This window comes from Drosophila novamexicana, unplaced genomic scaffold (assembly GCF_003285875.2).
Source record: "Drosophila novamexicana strain 15010-1031.04,08,12 unplaced genomic scaffold, DnovRS2.1 tig00000392-arrow-arrow-pilon, whole genome shotgun sequence".
Lineage (NCBI taxonomy): Eukaryota > Metazoa > Arthropoda > Insecta > Diptera > Drosophilidae > Drosophila > Drosophila novamexicana.
The window spans coordinates 23,759-51,727 of record NW_020824801.1 but is presented as its reverse complement, the minus strand read 5'-3'; the positions used below and the strand labels follow the sequence as shown (position 1 = coordinate 51,727).

Below are 27,969 nucleotides of genomic sequence, written 5' to 3'. Positions count from 1 at the left end.
TTAACCTGCTCTCTCTCTCTCTCCCACTCTTTCTTTACAGGTACGTAACTAAACTCTAACTGTAACCGCTTATGGGTATGGGTAAGTGTAAGTGTAAGTGTAAGTGTGCTCATTGATTTGCCTAGACTCCAAACAACAACAACAAGCTGTTTGTATATACGTGTGCATGTGTGTGTGTATGTGTGTTGAACAACAACTGCATTGCGTTCTTGTTGCTTTGCCTGATTTTGTTTATGTACTTTTTTCCTCCCATATGGCAGACATCAACTCCCAAAATGTGCGCTCTGCTCCACTCTCAAAGAGAGTTGCACTGTCGTCTTGCAGTTCGCGCTCACTCTCTCTCTCTCTGTCTCTCAGTCGCTCAATCGCTCACCGCAGCGGACGCCCTCAACTTGTTTCGCTCTGCTCGCACTAACATGCTGCGACTTCGTTCAGTTGCTTACGAGCCGTCTTTGAGTGCGCAACAGGCTTAAGAAAGGCGCTGCGCGCGTTGCTAATTCACGTCTTTGCTTTGCCGTTAAACGCGTGTGCCATTCAAAATAAAATTTAAAAAATAAAATATATTAAATTAAAGAGCAAACGACTCGCCGACAGTTTTGTTAATAATCTCGTTGCTATTTTTACATTTCTTGGCGTCGCAAATTGCGCTTTTAATGTCATTTAGGCGAAAAGTAACGAACAAACAACAAATAAAATAAAATAAATAAATAAGTACAACACCAAAGTCATGCAATGATAATTGTCAAATATAACAACCAGTCAAAGTTAATTGCATTTTGTTAATGGGCAAAACGTGGCGGCAACAAAATGTAAATCAAAGCCAACAACTACAACAACAACAACAACAACAACAACAAATGAAATCCTAGTGAAGTTTCCCAAGTGTAGCACACAACAAATAAATAACAACTGAAATATGTAAATACATATAATTTAAATAATACAAAAATGCCAATTAAAAATCATTTGACGCGCAATTTTTTAAACCTACTTAAACTAATTTGTGCGCATCTCTGCCCAATGCATTTCTAACAGTAAAAGTGGCTTATGTCACGCACACACACACACACACACATACGCACATACACTTGCATTTAGCTGCATACACCCAGCTCTTATGGGGCTTGGCGACAGTCTGGCAACGCCGCCTCGCCAAGCACAAAGCTGTTTAACTTGTTTCTTTTTTGGCGTGCGCAGTTTTTTTTTTCGTTTATTTGTTTTTTTTTTGACTTTCCGCTTTGGGGCCGCTGCTGTCGTTGTTGTTGCTTATCTAACGCGCAGCTTCTACAAAACGAAAATCTTTGGCTCTCCATTTTTTTTTGTTAATTAACTTGTACAAAAAAAAGAGTTAAGAAAAAATATAAAAAATACCATACGAAACTTGCGTGAGAACAAAAACCCTTTAACAAATAACAAAAAGGGAAAAGCGGGCGAGTTTATGATTTTTGCGTGCGACAGAGACAAAACATGCAAACATAAAGCTTGGCTAGCATTTCTTACATTTATGTCTTGTCTTTGTTGTTTCTTTTGCGCCGCTTGCTTTTGTTGTTGTTCTGCAACGCAAATGTTAATGTTCATGTTAATGTAGCTGTTAATGCTATGCAGAAATGTTAATGCGCGGCAAGACTAAATGTTGGCCTAGGCACGTGTCGCTGAATTTAAGTGCTCAAAAGGGAAATTTTTTGCTGGAAACAATGCAACAAATGAACTACAGTGAAAACTCTACTAACGAACTGCTTAAAAGAGATTCTGTTGTATATTTTAATGTTAATTCTTTAACATGCTCTTTGCTGCGAATGTCCTCATCAAACGTCGCACTTGGCGAGCTTTCACTGTAATTTGTTCTATTCTTCTGTGCCGTCTCTCTCCCTAACCCACTCTCTGTCTCTTTCTACCAATTAGCGCGCAGGCGCCGCTGCAAAAGTACCTGACCTCTCCACAAGCAGGTAGCTGCAAGCACTTAACCATCCTAAGCCGATCCCCAGACGAATCGTAAACCGAAATGTGACCTTCTCGTTGTGTAATTCAATATTTGTATATGCCGTAAACAGGATCTTGAAATCTCTTCTTTATATCCAAGTTGCTTGCAATTGGTTTTGAGTTGTTTTTTCTTTTTCTTTTTGTTTTGTTTGGCTTTATCAGGAATTTATTTGTTTTGTGTTTTTGGATCTTGAGGCCAGTCACGTCGCAGACAAATGCTTAAGTCTGCTTATCACGTAGCGCTCGGCTTCCAGGTGTATTGAAGCCTATGCATAAAGCTGCGACTTGCCGAAGTTTTCAAGTTCTTGACTTTGTGTGTATACACATATTATATTATCTATCTGGCATTTAAATCCAACTCAACTTTGTTTTTCATTGGATTTTGTTAAGATGAAGCTGTTTTCTCTGATTTCATCATGTTCCTTAAAATAATGCCAAACTTACTCTAGGCCAACTATTTTATGCTTTTCTTCACGACTTTCAACTGAATCGTAAAAAAAAAATACATTTTTCTGTTGCATTTCTTGATTTTTTTTTAGGGCATTTAAAGTTCCGTTTCAAATTTCAATAGAAATCAATTAAACCTCGACTCGAGTTCAACACGAAAGCTTTTGTCTCAGTGATTCTTTTGTTGGCTTTCATACGAAAGAGGCCCATAAAAATACGAAGTTAGATTCCCCCAAACCCCAAACAACATTAAAGGTTGGCTTCAAACTGTCGTTAAAAAGGCAGAAAAAAAGCAACACACACACACACACTCACTCGTAAAATGCATTTCATTTTGTTACTGTCTTCGCATAATGTAACCTGACCATAAATGACAGGGACTTACAAATATTTTGATAGCGCTACCGAAACGAAGAAACCATGGAACTCGCACCCAGCCAATACGGTCACTAATTCCCGGTAAATGCGATTGGCATCAAGAGATCATAAAAGCCAAAAACTCGAACCCAACAAATGGGCAAACATCTCGTACACGGCATTTGGTAATTGGGATAGTTACGAATAGTTAGGGTCTGTTTGCGTGTGGCATTTACAGGTAGTGCATGCCACCAAAAGGTGCACGCAGCAAAACTACCTAGCTCTTAAAATACTGAATACTTCACAAATTCAACATAGATATATGTTGATTTCAAACAAGAATTTGCCAGCTTGAAATAAGCTTAAAATTAGCTCTATTAAAGCTCTATTAAAGTCTTGATTTAGGAAAATTTGTGAGTGGAACAAAGAGCTTTTGAATTAAGAACTTCATTCTTAGAATACTTCAAATATTAAACATGAATCAGTCACGATTTCAAACAAGAATTTGCCAGCTTGAAATAAGCTTAAAATTAGCTCAATTAAAGCTCTATTAAAGTTTTGATTTAGGAAAATTTGTGATTGGAACAAAGAGTTTTTGAACTAAAAGAATTTCATTCTTAGAATACTTCAAATATTAAACATAAATCTATTTCGATTTCAAACAAGAATTTGCCAGCTTGAAATAAGCTTAAAATTAGCTCTATTAAAGCTCTATTAAAGTCTTGATTTAGGAAAATTTGTGAGTGGAAAAAAGAGTTTTAGAACTAAGAATTTCATTTTTAGAATAGTTCAAAATTTAAACATGAATCCGTCTCGATTTTTAACAAGAATTTGCCAGCTTGAATTAAGCGTAAAATATACTCAATTAAAGCTCAAAACTTCCCAAATTGATTTCATTCTTAGACTTAACTCAACTTTCTTTCTCTCTGAACTTTCTGCCTTGACTAGAGTTAAACAAAGTTTTCCACCTGATTTAAGCATCAATATTCTTGTTTATTTTTTTGAGTGTATCTCAATTACAGCAAGCGACGAAAGGTGTGTGTTAATTATGCAGCTTTCGGGAAAAACGAATTTTCCACTTTTCGACTGGCATGCCAAAACAGGCCAAACAACTGCAACTTTTGCTGGGCATGGCTAATTTATAATATGCGTTAGTAACTGTTGCCAATTTAGCCTTTTTTCCACAGTCAAACCTAGCTTTTTGCTCTCAACTTTAGCTTTTTTATAGTGTTAATAATTTCGAAGAAATTTGCAAACATATATTCAAATTAAATGCAAATAGAAAACGTTGCCCAGCACTGCGGCTAGTATTTTGGCACTTATTTTAAAATAAATTGAAAGGAACAAAATAAACTGAAATAATTAAAAAGTATAACTAACTAATTAAATTATATTGGGCTAGTTAAATTTTAGTCTTAATTGCTTTTTTTCTATATTGAAAAACGATTTACAATTAAAGTTAGCTATTGTTTTGCTTTAATTACAGCTGAAATTGGCTTTTTTTTGTGTTTCTTTGCAACACTGTTTGCACGTCTTGCCTTGCACTGCGACCCTCTGCCCTCTCTTTCTCTCTCTTACACACACACACACACACACACACATTTGCTCTGGCTGTGCAGATCCTTCAGCTAACGGTTGTTTTTGCTGGTACGGCAATAAAAAGGTTGTTTGCTCGTTTGTTGTGGTTTCTGCACTCGCCCTGTGCGCACACCCCCCTCCCACTGTCCCTCTCTCTCTCTCTCTAGTTCGCGCACTCTCTTATTACTGCACATCTCGAAGGTTGCTGCCGAAACAGAACAACAACAACAACCGCAAATCGGCCAAACAAGTTTCTTTAGTTCACCATTCCCCACTCTCTTTCTCACTCTCGCCCTGCCCCGCCCCTCGCCCCCCTCTCTGCCTATCTTGTGCACTGCATCTCGGTTTGCATTTGTACCGTTAACAATTTACCAAAGTAAATTAACTCGCGACGTGCTGCGGGCAAAGCGCAGATCGAAGGGAAGGGTAAGTGAGCGATGTTAGGGGGGAGGGGGGATTGATTTGTAATAAAATTGCATATTTATTGGGCCGAGCGATCGGGTCAAGGTCAGCGACGTGCCCCCTTTTCATTTGGATGACAAGCGAAAGCAGCCTCTGTTCCTTATCTCCTGCCCCTCTCCCCCTCCCCCTCATGGCAGACCCTCTGCCCTTGTTGTTAACTTTGAAAGTCGCAACGCTTGACCGCCTTAAAATTTATTATACGATTATTATTTTATTTTGTTTTTTTTTTCTGTTTTTGGCGCTTTGCTTTGTGCACGCTTCGCATATTGCTTTTATTTATCTTCTTCTTCTTCTTGTTGTTGTTGTTGTTTTCGTCCACTCGAATCAGGTCAAAACGGTTGCTTTCTTTCACTGTCACGCCTCCCCCTCCTCGTTCTCCTCCTCCTCCCAAAAAAAAATATTTGCATGCATACGCAACGCTTTCTTCGCAAGTTCAAACTACAGGGTATTCATCTGTGCCATATATCTGTCTATAAAGCAACAAAAACCTTTACAGATACGATCTTAGCTCTTAAGTCGAGGAAGCGCAGCGGGTTTTTTAATTGCAAATTTCTCTTGACTATATCTTAACTTTTTTTTTTTTGTAAGATTTTAGAGCTTTTTTTCTGGTCGTTAATTTTGAGCGTACAGTTATCGCCAGATGTTCGCCAACTTTTTTTTTTATTATTTATAGCCCACTTGTAATTCTATAAACTGTAAATTTAACTTGAACTTAAGGTAAATGCATTTAAGCTTGTTTATTCGCAAAAGTTTGCCAGATTATTCGAGAGTTTTTAATTAAAGTGTCTTTTAACTAGCTCAAAGGTCTTTGAATTGTTCAGAGTTCTATATATGTGTTTATATATGTAGGATATATATTATGAAGGAAAACCAAACAAAATGAATTTCGTTCAGTTGGCCGATGTTTGCTTAGATAACTTTTGATGTATATACAGATACAGATACAGATATAGTCTGAATAAACTGAATATATCTGCATATCTGTTCTATCAGATCTGTTGCTTAAAGTTCAGACTTATTAAACTTTTCATTCGGAACTTTTTCTCAAAATCCATTTTCTTCTATATTTTGAACTTATTTTGTCCGTCTCAATAAGCTTTAATATCTTCTGCCCACCCTATTTCAGTTGAAAAATCAAAAAATTCCATTATGAATAATTGCCTAAATGTAAATCTCCAGATTTGTACTTGTTATGAAGTCTTGCCACGCCCAATTTGCGCCTGTTTTAAAAACAGTTGTTGGGCAATTGCTGTTTTTATTTTTTTTTTTCTATTCTCAGTCGTTCGTTTTTTATGGCTGTTTTTATTCGGCTTCTTATCGGCAATCGTTTTCGTAGAGTTCATTAGATTTTGCTTTTTGCTTGATTGAGTTTTGATTTATAGTGTGTACAAAGCGAACAACAAGTCAAAATTGATGTTAATTATGCAGCAACAGCAGCTAAGCTCAAGTCTAACTGTCAGCTCATTGAACTGCGCCTACGGCTCAGGCACAGATACACATACAGTTGGAGATATAGATATAGATACAGCTGGAGATATTGATACACATACAATTGGAAATATAGATACAGAAAGAGTTGAAGATATAGATACAGATACAGATACAGATACAGATACAGATGCAGATACAGATACAGATACAGATACAGATACAGATACAGATACAGATACAGATACAGATACAGATACAGATACAGATACAGATACAGATACAGATAAAGATACAGATACAGATACAGATACAGATACAATACAGATACAGATACAGATACAGATACAGATACAGATACAGATACAGATACAGATACAGATACAGATACAGATACAGATACAGATACAGATACAGATACAGATACAGATACAGATACAGATACAGATACAGATACAGATACAGATACAGATACAGATACAGATACAGATACAGATACAGATACAGATACAGATACAGATACAGATACAGATACAGATACAGATACAGATACAGATACAGATACAGATACAGATACAGATACAGATACAGATACAGATACAGATACAGATACAGATACAGATACAGATACAGATACAGATACAGATACTTAAACTAATAGATTCAGATATGCGTACATAGATATTTAGACGCCAATGTGTGTTGGCTCAAGGTTTTTAAGTCTCATCATCAACAACATCATAATGACAATGATTATCATTATGATTATCGTATTATGATCAACTCGGGCAACAAAACAACGTTATTTCAATTTACAGATAGAATAGGCGGGTATTACCCACATTCTTGCCTTGTGCCAATGTTTATCTTAAGAATTTCAACTATCTGATCGGATGGATTTTCCACAATGCGATCAAATAAAACAGAAATAGACGCTTAAAGCGCAGGTGTTAAACTGTATAAATTAAATAATCTGAAGTAAATTTTGAGCTCAAATAAATCATTTAAATATTTAGCGTAGTGGAAAGTAGTAGAAAACAACTTTCAAAGTTTCTTTATTAATAATAAAGAAAATACAGAGAATACTGTCGAGAGCTTTTACCTTGAACACTTAAAATTGTATAAACAAAGAACTATTTAAAAATCCAACCATGAAAAGCAAATTTTAATAATTCTTAGATTTTATGACTTATTACTCATTAACTACTTCATTAGGTACTTTAGGAGTTGCATAATTCATTAGAAACTCCATTAGTTACTTTATAAGTTACTTCAATAGCTACTTCAATAGTTACTTCATTAGATACTTCATTAGTTACGTCAATAGTTACTTACTTCATTAGCTACTTTATTAGTTACTTCATCACTTGCTTCATTAGTTGCTTCATTACTTCATTGGCGCCCGAAAATCAATAAAGATTAAGATCTTGGCTTTAAACAATTGCCGAAGCGAATTGCTCGAAAGATGATTTTATTGATAGATTGTTTGAGGAATGCTTGGGGTTGGGGAGGGGGGTAGGCGGAACTTAACCTCAACCGACTTTCGGTTCTCAAGATTATTCATTGATCTTTAATCATTATCGCAATCATTAGCTTTGGCTGCAAACTGCAACTTCAGCAGCTGAAACTAACCTCATTTATTGTCATTACGTGTTTTTATTGTTTGTGTTTTTGTTGTTTCTTTCCGGTTTCTTTTGTTGTTATTTAGTCTGTTTCTGTTTCTCTTGTTTTTGTTTTTTTTTTTTTTTTTTATTGACGAATCTTCATGACGCAATTTCGCATCAAGTTTTCGTGGTTTTGTTCTTCACAGAATCTCTTGTTTATGAATTTTCTGATTAGCTATGCAAACAAAGCACGTTTCGCGTTTAATAACATAAATCAAGAGATATCGTTAAAAATTGCAGCAGCAGCAGCTGATTTTGATGTTGATTGATTTATTGACAAATTGACAAATGCAAATTCTGTTGGTGTGATTTGCAGTAGATACCCTGGGTAACCATGGATTGGGTATTATAATGAAATGTCACGAAATGTGTCACGCAGAGAGGGAAATATCTCATACTAAAAGTAGAGAAGGGTATATCTGTCTCTAACCTATGTGAACTGAGCTTCCAGTGAGGCTAATGCAATGAAACTTGGTTTTCGTGCTTCTCTCGGCACATTCAACGGGGTCGATCAGACTGCAGCTCTATTTCTTATAGCTGTCATTGGAAAATTTGGATGAAAATGAAGTTTTTATGTTTATCAGGATATCTCGACTCAGCAATGATAAGCTTCTCTCTTCGTCCAATTCATCAGCAGAAACAAATCGATACGATCGTGAATGCAACTTTCGCATAAAAGATATTTTTCTAAGGGTATTAAGCCTTCGGCTTGGCCCTTGCTTAAGCATAATGAGTTCGGGCTCCCACTAAGCTCTTGCCTAAAGATAATCCATGTAGTTCCCTTAGAAACAAACGTGCTAGATATAGAGTTTTGACTTAGTATAAAAGAATTAGAATATATTGTAGCTTTATTTTACCGAAGGGTATTTGTAGTTAAGGTATCAAAACTGAGTTTATCTACCCATTTTTTTGTTTTGATAGTTTTTGCTAGTTTTGATTGATTGTTGAAACATTGCGCATAGCTTGCGATTTATTATTTATATAAATTTGTTTTGGTAATTAAAGCGTGCAATAGACAAAACTCAAGTTGGCCAAGAAAAATATTGCCAAAAAAACGCTTCCGCGAGCGTTGGACGAGCACTCGAAAAAAGCGTTAAAACGACGAAACGCGTAACAAGTCGCACACACACATAAGTGTGTGTGTGTGTGTGTGTGTGTGTGTGCGTCGCTGTCAATCACAATTACAAACAAGTGAAGCAATTGCCTTCACCCCTGCACATCTCGCGCCCTTCCAGCAACGCGTCAAATGATTTTAAATTGCCATAAATTCAATTCCCACAACAATTCCTTAATTTCAATTTCAATTTTTATGTTTCTGTGATTTTTGCGCTGCATCTTGTCAGATTTTGCATAGAAATTTTGCGTAGCGCGACGAAAAACGCACAGAAAACGCGCGCGTTTGTTGTTTTGGCAACTACCAATCTGTTGTAGTTGCAGTAATGATACCCTGCGTGAGTCTGGCCGAAACAAGCGTCATTGGCAACATGAAGGAGCGCGTCAAGGAAATGAAAGTGTTTGGCTGTCGCCTCAACTTCTGGAATCACATCGGCCACAGCCTCACCAGCTCCAAGGCCAAAGAAGGTAAACAAAATGTTAATAATACAAAATAAAGAATAATGTGAGCGAAACGCAGCAGACGACATTATATTAGGTTAAGTGGAATGAGAGTGAAAGTGGAAGTCTGAAATTTTACAGCTCGGGCCTGTAGGATATTATTTCAAAGCGGAATCTGCATTAATGGATAATAATAATAAAAGAAGGCAATAATAATAGTAATAATAAAAATGATAATAATAATAATGATACTAATAATAATAATGATACTAATAATAATAATGATAATAATAATAATAATAATGATGATAATAATAATAATAATAAAAAAATGATAATAATTATAATAATAAAAATAATAATAGTAATAATAATAATAATAATAATAATAATAATAATAAAAATAATAATAATAATAATAATAATAATAATAATAATAATAATAATAATAAAAATGATAATACTAATAATAAAAATTATAATAATTATAATAATAATAATAATAATTATAATGATAATAATAATAATAAGAACAAAAAAAAAAAATAATAATAATAATAATGATAATAATGATAATAATAATAAGAAAAAAAAATAATAAAATCAATGATAATAATAATATTAATATAATAATATAAAAATTCCGACGGATCTTGATTTAAGACGAACTTCAGGAACTTCTGGCTTCATATGTCTAAAATGCTAATTTACAAAAGAATTTCGAATTCTTGAATATTGTAAAATATGGAATATTATTTCGGAAAACATATATCATTTTAAGTGAAAGCAAACATGATGGGTTAAAGTTTGCCAAAGGCGTGTGCGCAGCGTTTAGCAACTGTGAACAGAATACGAATATCGTATAACTTATGGTGTTATTTTTTTTTTTAATATTTTTTGTCTATATTACACACATCTGGAGGCGTCGCTGTCGATAATCACAAGGTCTGGCAAGCTGTGTTTAGCGACAGGCGGCGTTGCCAGCTGCACTTTGTGGCATTACAAGGCAAAAAGTGTTCTCTTCTTCTGCCCGCTTGCGCAGCCCCGAGCAATTATGTTAAATATAAGGCTGTAGATGATGGCAGGCGGTTATTAGATGATCGACAAGATCATGATGATCATACTGATGATGATGATGATGATGATGAAGTGGCATGACAGGCACACGATATGCAAGCTAAAGGAACGCAGATGCAGACAGCAGATGCGGCAATTGCATAATTGAAATGAATTAGCAGCCAGCCAAGCCCCAAAGAGAAGCTTAGCGAAACTGAAAGTGCCAAGCGTGCCAATAAGGAAATCAACAAATGGGCGTGGCAAGAATATGCATACCTATTTATAGAGATGCATCAATGTCAATTCAGCTGCCAGCTTGGGCTGCGCCTCGTATGTTAACTTTACTTTCAATAAAAAGAATCTGATTTGTTTCTCAACTCGAACATAAACTAAACATATCGAACAGTTGTATATCGTTGCATACAATCGATGTGTCTCGTTTATCGATAAAGTTATCGATAAATTGGAATTTGGGAAAATTTCTTGTTTTCAGAAGTGTTTAAGAATAGCTTCAGAATTTTGTTTATCGCAAATTAGCGTGAATTAGGTTCAATTAAATCGTTGTATTGCGCCCGTTTAGTCGCTCGATAGACTATTCTATCAAATATCGATGTATAGCCTTAATATATCGCTTTCGATAACGATAAAAATATCGAAGTTTTTTGTTGAGTGCACATCCCTAATTCGTGCGTACAAACTAATCGCTTGTGTGCATCTTCTTTGTTCATGCAAGGCAATTATAGGCTAGATTGAAATCTGCCCCCAAGGGGCAAGCGCCGTGAATGTATCTGTATCTGTATCTGTCTCTGTCTCTGTATCTGCATAAGTTGTCTGTGATTCGTTGTAGCTGGCAGTTACAAAATGTAAAGTTGACAATAAAATTATTGCATTGTTGTTAACTGAAGTTGTTGTTGTTGTTGTTGTTGCTGATGCTTTGGCTGTGCGCCTATTTATGGCCTTTACTTAACAATGACCACAAAAATTCGCAATTTGCATTTGCAATTTGAGCCAAACGGTCAACCAGCCACTTGACTATGGGGCCAAATGCTTGTTGTTGTTGTTGTTGCCAGTGCCGGCTGCTTTAAAGTTGGTCAAGCAATTGACCAGCGGGGCCAATCAATTTTGCCTTTTCATACCACTAAGGCAAATCAGGCTAAATGGGGGTATATCAGTTTGTTATAACGGCCTTCAATCGATATTACACTGTTATCGATAGCTGATAAATGATAATCATAAAATATGAACTGTCATCGATAGCTAGGAAACGATAAATATAAAATATTCACTGTTATCGATAGCTAAGAAATTATAATTATAAAACATGCCCTGTTATCGATAGCTAAGAAACGATTTTTATAATATATATATATACTTATATATTTCCCGATCATTTAATAAGTAATTATAGTGTCGATAGCTTATAGAAAAATGGCTTAAAGTAAGCACATAAAATCGATGGAAAATAAAACAACATATATCGGTTTTATTTCTGACAAAAGTTTTCATAAACTCCGCAGAAAACTTTTAGTAGCAAACAGAGTGTTAAGGCTGTCGCATTGCCCTTCAGACCTTCAGACTTAGTATCAAAAATAGTAATAATAATTAATTCGATTATCTACCCAATCAAATGTATCGAAATTGTTATTGGTTATTATATAACAATATCATTTACAGATTGGGTTCATATCTAGTTGCACAGACCGCCTTTTATACTCTTAAACAACTCGCTGAAAATTCTTTGAGTCATACAACGATATTTATCGATCTTTTCGTGACAATAGAAAAACTGCAACAACTATTCACTAGATACATGACTTTTCCGGCATTACGTATTTACGAGCTGGCAATAACTGACTTCTCAGCCTTATTTAAATACTTCTCTCGGTTTAGGTCGTGCTCATCGATAACGATACATATCGAACAGGCTGTCACATGGCATGGCGAACATGACGTCACAGCCGAGCAGAATCGTGCCGCAATGCAAATTGATATCTTGTGACACATTTGCGCATTTTTAGCCGTGTGCTGTTGCCAATGCAAAGCCCGATAAAAACGTCAGCCGCAGTTGACAGTTGGTACTTGACTTTAACTGGCACCTGGGGGAGTTACCCAGTTCTCAGTTACCCAGTTCTCAGTTCTCAGTTCCCATTTCCCAGTGCTCAGCCTTTGCTGCTGACCGTAAAATAACTGTGGATCAGGCACGTTTGCAACAGCTGAGCTGTAAAACTAAAGCTGAAAACTAAATGTTAAAACGACTTTCTTAACGTGAACTTAATTCACGTTGTTGTAATTCCAATCTGTGCGTCGCTGGACACGTTGCTCTACGTGTCGCTCGGCCATGGTTAAAGAGATCTCTTTTAGCTGGAATATCCGGTTGGCATTTTCAGCCAGCAGCAACTAAGAGTGCTCTAGTCGAGCGTGCACGACTAGCAGTTACCCTGTAATGCGCATGCGTACTTCATTTAGCTAACATGAGGATTGTTATCGAAATTTCAGGGCTTTAAGCTAACATTTCAATGTGAGCATAGAGCAAAACATTAAGTTATACCTCTTAAAAAGTGGGTAAGGGAGTGTCAGGATGCCAAAAGTAAATTGTACTGGTAAAGACAAAACTTCAAATCGATATTTATCGATTACTATCGACTTCGGGTAATTTAAGAGAAGTTATCGATACTTTTCATGAAATTTGATCTGCTTTGTATCCTTAGAGCTGCTACCTAAACCTCTCTGCTTGTTACAAACCCATGCCAAGCCTAATATACCCCATTCAGAGAACATTTGCAAGGGGTATTTAAAAAATGTACGACAACAAATTTGCATAAAAAGCGCCATGAAGCGAGTTCAACAAATTTGATTATTGACAGCCTGAAAAATGGGGAAAAATTGTATTGCACAAAATAACAAAACGCCGATGCGCAGCCAAAAGCGACAACAGCAGCAACAACAACAACAACAGCAAGAAGGAGAAGAAGAAGAACGGCAACATTTAGTCAAGGTCAAAAGAGCAGCAACAAAAGTTGCTTATCGACTCGTCTGGGCCAAAAGTCGCGCTTTTACAACAATCAATTTATTAACAACTCGCCAAAGTTGCAGGCGGCGATTGTTGTTGTCGATTGTGGCTTGTTGTTGTTGTTGTTGTTTGTTGTTGTTTGTTGTTGTCTCTTAAATGGTTTCATTATAAATGCATAAAACAAAATCCACGCCATCATCATTGTCGAGCATCCACATCGACATTCACTAGACAACATTTATAAACAATATCTTTTGAGTGCGGCAACTTTTTGTTTTTTGGCTCCAAATTGAATTGGATTGTTGTTGTTGTCATTGTTCATATGTAAATCAAGTTGTTGTTGTTGTTTCTTTGCATTTGACTTGTTTTATGTTGCGTTAATTGAGCACATAGCCAGCGGGTGGGGCCTGGAGATTGCAGCAACAGACAATTTAACAAAAAAAATAAAAACATTCAATATCATTTCAAGGCGGGGAAATTCGATGAGAAAATTGGTCGAAATGGGGGAGAAATGAAGAATAACAGATCTATTTAAAAAGTTAAATAAAAGTAAAACTGTAAGGGAAGAATATATATATGTATAAGAATATAAGAGCATAAGAATAATATTTCAAATATAAGTTAAGAGTGAAAATGTGGAGAAAGGCTAAAAATATAAAGAAAATGTTTGAGGCAGATGAAAGAAAACGTTGAAATATCTAAATCTCTGTTGTTCCATTAAGAATAGATTTGTTAGTTTCAGTTGTTCGGGAACAAAATCAAGTACTAACAATTAGGGTCTATTTCAGCCTGCTTCTTCTTCACCTTCTTAAGAGTTATCTTGCTGCCTTTATATATATTAAGTTATTAATTAGTTAAATGTCTTAAGACTCTGTCAAAGAATGAATATGTGTTATTCAGACTGTCGAATTGTATTCTCAACTGAATTTTGCCTTAAATATCATTTCTAGCCAGCTTTTTTACAAGCTTGCGAAATTGAGGCGACATCTCCGATTCGTACAACGCAAATAACAGTACACTTGACTATATCTTATACTTTGAATTATTTTAATTATTTAAAAAGTTCTCCTTTTTTTTGTCGATGATGTCATATTTGTTTTCGCCCATTAAAATAATTAGTCTTATATGGCCAGCAGTTTTTCAGTGCATATCGAATATTTCGCAATAATATACGTGACTTACGGTAAATAATAATTAACAACAACTGCTTATGCATTGACGGACAGACCTATTGACAGGAATTTACACCCGACAACTGGGTGCCACTCGCCCACCCCCGCGCCCTCTTTCCCCAGGTCGAGTGCAGCGCTTCCTCGCACCCAGCTGAAATTGCACTTCCGCAAAAACGAATGAAGTTGTTTTTGTTTGTTTCACTCTGCGCATACTTGATATGCATTCCACGATTCTGGCTATGAGCAATCGGCCGATAAATTGCTCTTTGGCCAATTAATCAAACTCAGAATCAACGCCCACAGTTCTAGCGCCCGAGCGTTAATGCAGCTTGTAATAGTGCTTGCACACATAGTTGCCTGCATTTGTATACCCTGTAAACATTCGAAATGCACTTGTAACGGGCATGTAACTGTCGGATATCGGTTGATATCGCAATTAGTTTAATTAAGAGACTGTAAGAACTGTGGGCACACACACACACTAAAGCACATTCATTTCTGCTGAAATTTATCGATTACTTGCCTCCATGTAGTCGATAAGTATCGATTTGTTAGCCCCTATTAACACGCTATTTGCTAAGATTATAAGAATATGCTTTTAATTTTGTTTTGTAGACTCGTGTATACCACGATCAAAAGAAGTTTATTTGTAAGCTATCGATAGGCCGATAATTATCGATAAATATCGAAGAAGCGTAACAACGTGTGGTTGGTTACAGGGTAACTTCTAGTCAGGCACTTTTGATTAATTCCTGCATTATTTTCGAGGTTAACATCTGATTTTAAAGCTATCTGTCTCCCTTTCCCCTCCTCTCTCTCTCTCTCTCTCTCTCTCTCTCTCTCTGTCTCTCTCTCTGTCTCTCTTTCTATCTCACTCTTCAAATCTCTCTCCCAATTGCCATGCCTTCCCATCTCTTGCTCTTTTATCTACAGGGTATCTGGCTAGTCTAGCACACTTGCCTATCACAGTTTCTACCCGTTTTTTGCTCAATTTTGTTTTTGCGCTTGAATCTAATTAAATCTCAAAATGTTTATTACGCATGAATCAATGTTGTTGTTTGTTATTGTTGTTGTTGGTATTTTGTATGCGCGTCGCGCATGCGCTCAAATGTTATTAACCTACATTTGCATAAAAATGCTACAACAACAACAACAACAACAGCAATAATAATGATTAAAAATTGTTTTTGTTTAGTTTCGCAGTTTCCTGTCTGAATGTTGTTTGTTTTGCTGTTTTCTACAATTTTATTGTAATTATTTCGCATTCGCAAGTTTTCTTTTTTCATGCAAATCGTAAATTGGTTGACAACATTTTTCACACGCTTTTTATGAGCTTCGGATGTAAACATTTAACCTTAATTTGTTATTGTAAATTGTTTTTTACATATATATTTTTTTCTCATTTTTATTTTTTTTTATTTATATAATTGCGTAATTCTGTCTTAATTCGAGCTTTATCTTATTTGCATTCTTATGCAGCTCTCGCGCCTCAGCGTGTGTTAAAAAGAGGCGCTAAACTGTTTTTTGTTCTCTGTCTCTTTCACGCTGTTTATATAAAATGTTAGATGGCAGCTGCTGCTGCGTCTGCTTGTCTTCCTTTGCTTCTCTTTAGGTGTTAACAAAGTGCAGTCGCTGCACGCGCCAGCAGCAGCAACAACAATGACTATAGCATAACAACAGAGCAGCCAACTAATGGATCTTCCATGTTAATTGTTGTTGCTGCTAGTCTCAAGAGCTTTGACTTTATGTTGAGCAGTGCTCTCTTTTGCGCTGCCTACTTTTAGGCAGCGCCTCAAATGCGCCATGACTAGAGTTTAATTACAACATAAGGAGAGAGCGTATACACTCTCTCGCTCTCTCTCTGTTGAAGTACAAGCACATAAATGTAAATTCGTTAAGGCAGTCTTGTGCTGGCTGTCTCGTGCCATGCACACCCCCCGCCGCCAGCTGCACTCTTTCCGCAAGCTTTCTCGCTCTTTCGTTTTGCGCTCTTTAACAACAACGTTTTTTTTTTGTGCATTTTCTGTTGCTTCATCGACATTACAGCAGTAAATGAAAAAAAAAAAACTTTACACAAAAACTCAACGCACTTTGTTTTTTGTGTTGTCTGCGGCTTTTTGCTTGAATTTGCGTATTATACAAGTGCTTATGTGTGTTTGTGTGTGTGTGTGTGTGCAACTTGTTACTTGATTTTTTTTTTTCATTTGCCCAGCGCTGTTGTTGTTGATGTAATTGTTGCTTGGAACTTTGGCGCTGCTGCCTTTTGCTCTCTGTTAACATTTAAAATATACAGTTACAATTGCCTCACACACACACACACACACATACACACATGCCCAATGGGCAGAAGTCTTGATCTGTGCCTCTGTCTTGCCCAAGCAGCCATCGTTGTCTTCAATCGTTGCGCTTGGCGGCTTCTGCTGCTGCCGCTGCCGCTATCGCTGTCGCCGCTGCTGTCGCTGCTACTTGTTGTTGTTGTTGCTTGTTACTAACTTCAGTTCGCCGCGTGCGCTCTCTGCTAAAAGCTTTGCTCTTTGCGTCGCTGCCACCTGCACTGATTGTTATGGTTGTTGTTGCTGCTGCTGCTGCTGCTCTGCTCTGCTGCTACAATTAAGTTTTACTTTATGTTTATTGCCGCTGCTGACGTTGAAGCCGCTTTTTTTTTTGTTGTTTCATTTTCTCAGCGTTTGCCATTCATGCGTTCGTCGTGCGCTCTGCTCTACACTTGCCAGCGTCGTCGCTCACCTTCGGCTGCTGCTGTTGTTGTTGCTGTTGTTGTTGTTGTTGTTGTTGTTGTTGTTGTTGCTGCTGCTGTCGCTAGCTAGCAAAATTTCATTTGGCGTTTTGTCAGTTGGCTTTTAAACATTTACAGAAACAGTTCGCGACGCGCTAAATAAATTTTGAAATATAACAAACAATATAATAAACCTATAATTAAATGCATAATTCAATTATATTTATAATAATATTATTAACGAGTTGCTGACGCTTATTATTGTTGTTGTTGCAGTGCAAAAGAAAATACTAACAAAAAAAAAAAACATTGCGTCTTGTCATAAATATTTTGTTTTTCAAAATGGCTGCCGCTGCCATTGCGTGAAAGCCAAAGAGGAAGAAGCAGCAGCTGAAGAAGTAACAGTAAAGCAAATAACTGAAAGTCAAAGAAACCAAATCGAACAAATATATATATACAAAGAATATAGATATATATATATAAATTTATAGAGTATATAGTGTATATATACAGTCTGGAGCAGTTGCCAGGAAGCGCTTGGGGGCCAGGCTAAACGTGTAACGGTAAAAGCCAGTCGCAGCAGAGATCGCACAGAGCGTCGTACGCCTAAAGGTCAGGCCAAGTAGCATGGAAATGCCAGCAGAGGCAACAACAACAACAACAAGAGAATTGCAAAAAGGAAGCAGCCATGAAACCAGTTTGACAACCACTTTAAACTGTAGTCAAAGCGAATGCAACAACAACAACAACAGCAACAACAACGTCAACAAATAACTGAACAATCGAACAAGTGATTTATGTGAAAGTGAATTGACACAAATATTGAAAACTGACTGCAATTAATTTCGAAAGAAAAAAATAAAAGTGAGACCCACTCGAGTTATCTTTAAGAAACCAAAGATCTTGAGCGTGCCGCACGACTTCAAGCTGAGATGATGCTTTTATCGGCTCTCAAGCTGGGTAAGAAGCAGAAGCAGATGACGCAAAACCAAATCCATCCAAAAAAGATGAACAAAAAATGCGATTCTTGTATTCCCTCGCACAACTTGATTAAGTAGTTTATTAAGTACAGTGAAAGCTCGCTAAGGCGAGCGGCTAGAATTGTAACCCTTTTGGCATGTTAACAGAGCTCTTCTTGTCATATGTCGAATAAATGAAGAAGATGGGAAAACTTATTGGGCAAATATCTGTGCAGATTCTTAAACAACTTTCTTTTTGAATATATTAAAACTTTATCGATATATTTTGGTATTTTAACATATAATGAAAACTTTTCAAAAAGATTTCGAGCTGTTTTAAGTTCTCTTGGGGAGTTTGTTTTTATACAAAAATGAGCAGCTTTTAACTTTTAAATAAGAAAATAGAATTCAAATATTTAAGAAAAAGTATTGAGGTCTGCTATTTGAGTTGTTCTCAGCACGTTCGTTAGTTCGAGTCATCACTGTATACAATTGTTGTATTTCACATTTGGCAACAATAGTTCAATAGTAACATAGTAAAAATGAGTTGTTCTTGCAACAACCCGGTTCGTCAGTCGAGTCTTCACTGTATACAATTCTTGTATTTGCCTTTTGGCATCAAAAGGCCGCACAACTTGTTTCAATAGTTCAATATATTTGTACAACATTAGCTTGAGTGGGCGTCACAAACTGAGTCACGCTTGAGCACGACTCGAAGCACAGTTTCACCTGATCGGGTGTACCAGTAACAGGTACAACAATAACAACAATAGAACACGTGTTCGAAAGTCTGGCAACGACAATTGTAGCTGCTGCCAGTTGCAAGGTCTGGCAGCTGCACTTAAAATTTGCATAACAATTTGCCAAGCAAAAAAAGTGCAAGAAAATGCAAAGAAAATTACACAATTGGCCATAAACACGATTGCGGCGGCAGATAATGACAATTTGTCAGGCTGCTTGTACACGTGCCACGCCCATATTGCGCCCCAAATCATAAGCATATAAAATATAGTATATATGCTTCCGTCTGAGTGGGGCCTATTTGAGTGTGTGTGTGTGTGTGTGTGTGGAAAATTGTGGATAGAAAGCTTGAAATAATTGAACTAAAGCTTTTTCCCAGTCACAACGAAGTTTTAATACGCTTGAGAAAATGCTCGAAGGGGTAATATATTTACTGGAAAACCTAAGCACAGCCTATTTCATTATTATATTTCATACTACATTTAATTTTAAACAAAATCGAATCGGAATCGATTAATGACTTCTAAGCGCAACCAACTTCACGTGCTAGTACAGTTTTGTACGTGATATCGATAACAATTCGATTATATATCGATAACGATTAGATTACATACGCGTCATTCCCTCTCTAATTGTCGCTGTGCACAGTCTGCGTCGCGACTTTGCCAGACAATGAAAATAATGCCGCAGGCGCTTTTCATTTGCATGGAAAATGGCATAAGAAAAGCCACACGACGGCGCCGGCAAGTGCGATGGGAAAAGAAAAACTTTCTATTTTGCTTTTTTCTCATTTCTTTTCCAATTTTTATTTGTCCGCTTTTGTTGGCGCCGTCGCTGAAGCTGGAGCTGGAGCTGCCTGCAGGCTCCAGTGTCACGTTTTGCTTGTTGTTTAGACAACGTGAGAGACCGAGAGAGAAGGAGAAAGAGAGAGAGAGAAAGGGAGAGAGCGAGAGGGAGAGGGGCAAACAAAGTGTGCAAGGCGGCGAGTTAACATCGTGAGTTTTCACATGAAAAATGTGGCCCGCATTTGCGATATTGAAAAATTGTTTGGTCAATTGAAAAGTTTTGGCTTTTGCCACGTTTTTTTTTCTTTTTATTTTTCCCAGTGTCTGGATCCGCAGGGCATTTACAAATATTAATGTATATTATTATAAATAAATAGCTGTGAACGCAAGCTTGGGAAATCGCTTCACTTTCGCTTCGATTAACCTTCACTTTTTTATTTGTTTGTTTGTTTCTATTTTTTTTTTTTCGTTTCGATTCGATTCTCGAGCGTGCGCCTGCGCAAGCGGCTTCAAGAGGCGCCTACTCGAGTACGCGCAGCATTGAAGTACTTACAAAAGCGAGTACTCGAATTTGAACGCTGCTTACTCATCGCAGCACAACACGTGCATCTGTGTGTGTGTGCGTGTGTGTGTGTGTGTGTGTGTGTGTGTGTGTGCGTGTGTAATTGTTGCATAAGTCGCCCACAGCTCACAAAACAGCCAAAAACAAAAAAAACAGCTGAAATAGTTTTCTTAATTGGGGTTAGATTTGGAGATCAGTTTTGTGAACTTTTTTTTTGGTATGCCCTGTGTCCATTGCAAGAGGGTATACTGAAGTTGTGCATATGCATGTAACAGGCAGATATAAATATATATATAGAGCTATATCTTTATATATATCCACATCCATATATATATATATATCTATATCTATATCTATATCTATATCTATATCTATATCTATATCTATATCTATATCTATATCTATATCTATATCTATATCTATATCTATATCTATATCTATATCTATATCTATATCTATATCTATATCTATATCTATATCTATATCTATATCTATATCTATATCTATATCTATATCTATATCTATATCTATATCTATATCTATATCTATATCTATATCTATCTATATATACATTTATATATTCTTGATCAGCTTAAAAAGTCGAAATGACATCGCATCGATCTAAGAAAGATTTCTTGGAGCTAGAAGTTTATCTAAATTCTGTCTATACGTTTTGTTTAAATTTTCGTAATCGATAAATATCGGTTTTTATGCCTAACTTTTAAGTTTAACTTGGAGAATTTAAAAGTTATAGATGTTTAAATTGACTGATTTTCTACATTTTTTCATACTCAGATCTATTTAATCTTCTTTTCGATTAAATCTCCCATATGCCCAAAACCGATATATATATCGATATATATCGAGTTTAAGCCGAAATTGTGCACATTCTATCAAAGATGTTATTGAAGAGTTAATGCATTCAAAATTGTGTTGCAAAACTGCGCACAGGGTATCTGCCAGTCGGGCGCTCTTGTTGTTTTATTTTGGCACCTTTTTTTGTTTAGTTCGTTTGATTTGCATATAGTCAAATATATTATTGACAGACACTGGAGCTGATCCACAGATAAAGTCAACAGACGTGTCAGTCAGCTCCTACGCCTCCCCCCTCGCTTTCCCCTCCACTCAGCTGGCTGCCTGTTCATCAGCTGTGGGCGTTGGGTCGCCTTGGCATCTCCAGCGGGCGTCTATTAACTGTTTTTGTCAGTGCCGAATCGGCGTAATTAACCTTGGCAAGAATCGCGCACACGAGTCAAGTTGAGTCTTTAAGCCGATTTTCGATACTTTGCCTGGGCTAATTACCGCAAACGAGCATTGAGCCAGCATTTTGTATGCCAGTGTGATTATTATTTTTGATAACTATTTCTGTTTTTCTTTTTTTTCTTATTGATTTTGGTTTTGAATTTTGCCAATTTGCCGGCAATTTGTGCGCCTTGAAAACGAACGACTTAGGCAACGAACTTGAACCCAAACCAAACCAAACTTTTGCTTGCAATCAAAATCAAATGACATTTCGTGTGCTTGATATCAAATATTAATTATATGTGCAGGTTTTTTCTTATTTTGCATACTTTGAGCTTTCTGTAACCGTTTTCCATTTCCGCTTGCTGTGCATTTTTCAGGCAACGGCAGTTCTCCAGCCCAGAATTCGACACGCAGCATCAGTCCAAACAACTCGACGACCAACAGTCAATTCAGTTTGCAGCACAACAGCTCCGGCAGCCTAGGTGGCTCCGGCATTGTCGGCGTCGGCGTCGGAGTCGGTGGCGGAGTCGGAGTCGGTGTCGGCGGTGTTGGCGGCATTGTTGGCGGTGCAGGCTTGGGTAGCCCGAACGGCGTAGGAGGCGGCGGTGGCAGTTGCACGCCCACATCGCTGCAGCCACAGGTAAGTCCTATGCAATTGTTAACTGCAGCTCAACTGATTTGTTATCATTTATCCTTGATCCTTTGTGCAGTCCTCGCTGACAACGTTCAAGCAGTCACCCACTTTACTTAACGGCAACGGCACTTTGTTAGATGCCAACATGCCCGGCGGAATACCAACGCCCGGCACGCCCAACTCCAAAGCCAAGGTAAGTTTTCAGCTCTCTGCCATTAAATAAGCTCCTGCACGAATTGTGTAGCGCAAAGAAGAGGACTCTTCTTCCTCGGCATTAACAGCCAAGTCTTTAGGTCAAGTTCATCTTCCTTAAACTATGTGAAGCTTACTGTGGAGCTATCCCCCTAAAACATGTTTCTTTTAGTTGCAGTCATTAACTGCATCAAAGTTGTTATAATTAGGCTGCCAAGAATCGATCGGTTCTTGTTTGGACAACTTTGAGTCTTCCACTTTTTTGCAAGATATCTTGACTCAACTATGCCTTCAACATCTGAGCAGATTCTTATCCAAATCGAACCCCTTTGTCATATAGATCGCATAGGATATATCGATCTAAAACTGAGTTCGTTTATGAACAACTGAACAACAACTTGTCTTATCTGTCCTATCGGACTACTTTCTCCTATAGAACCCATAGGATTTATCCATCTTAATTTAAGTTTTTGTATAAAAAACTTGCTTGTTCTTCAAGATATCCTCACTAAACTCAGCAAGGCTCTTTAACCTTTGGCAGTCCACACTTTCTTATCATTTAACATCTCTTGCCTCATATTCGCAGGACAACTCACACTTTGTCAAGCTCGTGGTGGCGCTTTATCCATTCAAAGCCATCGAAGGCGGCGATCTATCACTGGAGAAGGTAAGCTACAAATTAAAATCACCAAGTAAATAGTCAAAAACGAAACCGATTCCAGAATGCCGAATACGAGGTCATTGACGATTCACAGGAGCATTGGTGGAAGGTCAAGGATGCACTCGGCAATGTCGGCTACATACCCAGCAATTATGTGAAGCCCAAGGCGCTGTTGGGTCTGGAGCGTTACGAGTAAGGCTTAGCAATAATATTCTGCAACACCCACTTATCTTTTCTTTCTCCATGCAGATGGTATGTGGGCGACATGTCACGACAACGCGCCGAGTCGCTGCTCAAGCAGGGCGACAAGGAGGGCTGCTTTGTGGTGCGCAAGTCATCGACCAAGGGTCTCTATACGCTATCTCTGCACACCAAAGTGTAAGTGTGGAATGGAAATTATAGTCTAAGAGATGCCCATTGAACGATTGACCAATTGACTGACTAACTGACTCATTGATGAAGAAACTCTATATATCCAGAAAGTCAAGCTTTTCACAGTAGTTAACTTACGAGATGTGAGTGCAGGCAAGAGAAAGTTTCACTCGAAATTGTGGAAAATTGGTGGGAAACGGTTGTAAAATATATTTTTGCTAATTTTTACTAATGCTGCCTTTTTTTTGATTAGCAGCCCATCAGACTAAAGCAAAACTTTTTATAGATCTTTCGAATAATTTTGTTTCACACTTTTCTTTGAATCCACCTGCCTGGGTGGAAATGGGCTTATCGTGGATATATTGGGTTCAAAGTAGAACAGGTGGAAAATGGGTAAAATAGTGAAAAGCACAAAAGGTTCTGGTAATATCTAGATGGATATTAAAATATCGCTAAAGCCGACAGACTGACGGATTGTCACAGTTCAAGCTCAGGCATATAAATCAGCACGAGAATCAATTATAATGCTAATCAATGTTATATTCTCTGCATTCACAGTCCCCAGTCGCATGTGAAGCACTACCACATCAAGCAGAACGCACGCGGCGAGTATTATCTGAGCGAGAAGCACTGCTGCGAGACAATCCCGGATCTGATTAACTATCATCGGCACAATTCGGGCGGATTGGCGTGCCGGCTAAAGTCATCGCCCTGCGATCGTCCGGTGCCACCAACGGCGGGCTTATCGCACGACAAATGGGAAATCCATCCCATGGAGCTGATGCTGATGGAGGAGCTGGGCTCGGGCCAGTTCGGTGTGGTGCGTCGCGGCAAATGGCGCGGCTCAATCGATACCGCCGTCAAGATGATGAAGGAGGGCACCATGTCCGAGGATGATTTCATCGAGGAGGCCAAGGTCATGACCAAGCTGCAGCATCCGAATCTCGTACAGCTGTATGGCGTCTGCTCCAAGCATCGTCCCATCTATATTGTTACCGAGTACATGAAGCATGGCTCGCTGCTCAACTATTTGCGCCGGCACGAGAATACGCTCATCGGGAACATGGGCCTCCTGCTGGACATGTGCATACAAGTGAGCAAGGGCATGGCCTATCTGGAGCGACACAACTATATACATCGCGATCTGGCGGCACGCAATTGCCTTGTCGGCTCCGAGAATGTTGTCAAAGTGGCCGACTTTGGACTCGCGCGCTATGTGCTGGACGATCAGTACACCAGCTCCGGCGGCACCAAGTTTCCCATCAAATGGGCACCGCCCGAGGTGCTCAACTACACGCGCTTCTCTTCCAAAAGCGATGTGTGGGCTTACGGTGAGTAGATCTATAAATTAAGAAATGCTTGTGTTAACTGATTGAAGAATTTCTAGAATAATAGAACGGGGTTTTAAAAAATTCCATACGCCAATGTGAAAAGTTGCTTCATTATTAACGCGTTTCACTCTTTATGCCAAATCTACCTTCCTAGGTGGAAAATTTGGTGTAAATCCACGTATCTAAGTGGAAAATAGGACTTTGTTTGGGCAAAGTTGATATGAAATTCAAATTTTTAATTAAATACTTTGCACAAAAAAACTGCAGCCCACATTTTCCACCTATGTAGGTGGATTTGCCGAAAAGGATGAAAGATCACAATAATGCATTTTTACAAAGTTTGTTCAAAAAGATCGTTTGGCTTGCACTTGCTTTAAATGCAGACACATAAGACCTGACTATTTCACAGTTTATATATACTTATTCTATATTTGTACTCCATATTTTGTCAGGCGTTCTCATGTGGGAGATCTTCACCTGTGGCAAAATGCCCTATGGCCGTCTAAAGAACACCGAAGTTGTGGAGCGTGTCCAGCGCGGCATTATACTAGAGAAACCAAAGTCGTGTGCCAAGGAGATATACGATGTAAGTTATAGAATATATAAGATTTGTATGCTAAAGTAAAACAATCGGGTGTGTCTGACTAGCGTGTACCCTAGACTAGAAGTATAGACCTAATGAAGCGGCTATGCTTATTCTTGCCTTGGTCTCACACTCTGACAAAGGCAGCCTTAAATGGTTTTCTTGTTCATAGCTTCGATTCAAGCGTTATATATGGCATATATAAGCATAAAGCACAAGATCTTAGCTTTCAAATTGGACTTTCAGCGAACCATTTGTGATTTGTATAATCTACGAGATATAAAGTATCTCGAAGTTCGATGTATCTAGCGCATTATGATTAAAAGGCCATTTCTTACAATATATACTTATCGATATTAGGGAAATTGGTAAAGTTAACGATTGGAAGAACAAATTAAATAATTATCCAACACTTAAAATACTTTTCATTTGATTTCTTAGACTACAAGAGAGTTTCCTTTAAGCTACAACTTTATATAATCAAAATAATTTGCATTTGCAGTATATATAACATTTGCCCTCTTGTTTTGCAGGTCATGAAAAAGTGCTGGTCGCATGGGCCCGAGGAGCGTCCCTCGTTCCGTGTGCTCAAAGAGCAGCTGGCGCTTGTGGCCCAAACGCTGACCGACTAAGCGGATGCGGAAGGGATGGCAATGGATCGACACTGGTCTCTGGTCTGGGATCACGCACTGATTAGCAAAACCAACATAAATATATACAACTAAATATGAACTATATAAAGAGCTAAAGTTAATGATATTTGAGATATGCTATGATATGAAGGCATTCAATTAAGTAACAAAGCAAAGCAGATTATGTTTGGATCGTACATAGTTTTTCAAATATGTATGAACGGAAAAGTTGTGGTTGCAGCTAAAGATTATTCACAATTATATTTATAATACACTTTATATATATATATATATATAAATACGAGCTACAAATGATATCATTATGTTTATATATAAATCGAATTAGATGTGTGTATATGTATGTGCAAGGTTATAGAGCGCGATTAACTGGCATATAGAAGCGAAAGCAAAAGAAAAACATTAACTATATATATTATATATGGATTATAGTTAACTGTAGCTAATAGTCAAATTTTTGATACATTTCATAACAAATATACGACATGCATACAAAACATAATGTATGCAGACACACAATATACGATACTACGCAAATACATACATATATATATTTATATATATAACTGTGCTTTTTATTAAGTAAGTTTATATAGTAAAAAAAAAGAGAAAATAACAACAACACATTTTATAATGAAAACTGAATCTAAGAAAACTGATTAAGCGTAAAATTAATATTTAAGCAAAAGTCTCGAAAGAAAAGGAAAATAACAAAAAAAAAAGAAGCGGCAAATTTGTTAGTTTAGAATTTTACGTGCTTAGCTTAAGTTTTGTGATTTATTGTTTAAACATTATGCAGCGATTTGTATGCAGCGCAGTTTCATTTAATTTTTCTTAATTTTAACCAAACTCAACAATTTATAATTATAATTATCATTATTTTGCCTGTGCATGCAAATTTTAAATGGATTCTTAATTTCTTATGCTTATGCTACCAATATATATAAACAAACACACATACATACATACATATATATATATATAAATATATATATATATATATATATTTTATCTATTTTTATGAAAAGTTTTACTTAATTAATTTTTAAAGAACGCTCGCCTAAGCCGCAAACAAACGAAAACAGAAAATACAAATAAAATGTATTATGAAAATAATATTTGATTTTTTGTGTTCAATTTTCATTTTACTCTTTTGTTAAATATTTTAACTGCATTGTACTCAACTATATGCATTAACCTTTAATGGGCCAGAGACTGTACGCACTTGAATTCGGTTTCAGCGCCAAAATGCATTTGCGAGCCAAACAACCCGATTCCGTAAGAGTAAACCAGAGAACCAATGAACCGAATGCAACAATGAAAACAAGACTTGAAAATAAATATATATATATTAAAATCGAAACACAGCAATTGAACACCAAAGAAATCAAACGCAAACACAACCACAAATCAAATTTAACAAAAAAAAAATCAGCCATATAGTAAAAAAAAAAGTTAAATATATATAAAGAAAATCAAATTGAGTACATTTTATAGAAATTTTGATACAGTTTTGATAGAAGCGCCGCCTAGTCTGCGACTTGCGTTTATATGTCTAGCCTGTAAGTTTCTTAACTACCGACTTTATATGTATAGGAATATATATATATATACAGATATATAGCGTTAACATGCATGCTAGCTATATATACCTACACATACAGTTATATATATATATATGTTTGACGTCCACAAGATTTCTTGTTAATTTGCTGGATTTTTATAAAAATCATATAGATCTTAACTATGTCCTCTGGTCTATACGAAAACATACGCGACAAAATACAATATCCCCATAGAACAAGCCCATAT

The 27,969-nt window shown here is 37.0% G+C and overlaps 1 protein-coding gene across 2 annotated transcripts; it reads left to right on the top strand.

Moving 5' to 3' along the window:
• LOC115760341 (tyrosine-protein kinase Btk29A) lies at positions 1-27,556 on the top strand. 2 transcript variants are annotated; one of them, XM_030701620.1, is made up of 10 exons: positions 1-918; positions 9,260-9,497; positions 22,112-22,374; positions 22,445-22,561; positions 23,147-23,227; positions 23,283-23,413; positions 23,471-23,599; positions 24,152-24,924; positions 25,377-25,510; positions 26,041-27,555. In XM_030701620.1, exons 2-10 carry the CDS (start codon positions 9,356-9,358, stop codon positions 26,137-26,139), a joined length of 1,869 nt encoding a protein of 622 aa, XP_030557480.1. In that variant the 5' UTR covers positions 1-918; positions 9,260-9,355; the 3' UTR covers positions 26,140-27,555. The 2 variants fall into 2 exon arrangements, with proteins under 2 accessions (XP_030557480.1, XP_030557481.1); XM_030701621.1 differs by lacking the exons at positions 1-918; positions 9,260-9,497 and adding an exon at positions 17,978-18,402 and having other exon boundaries at positions 26,041-27,556.
• Positions 27,557-27,969: the final 413 nt, after the last annotated feature.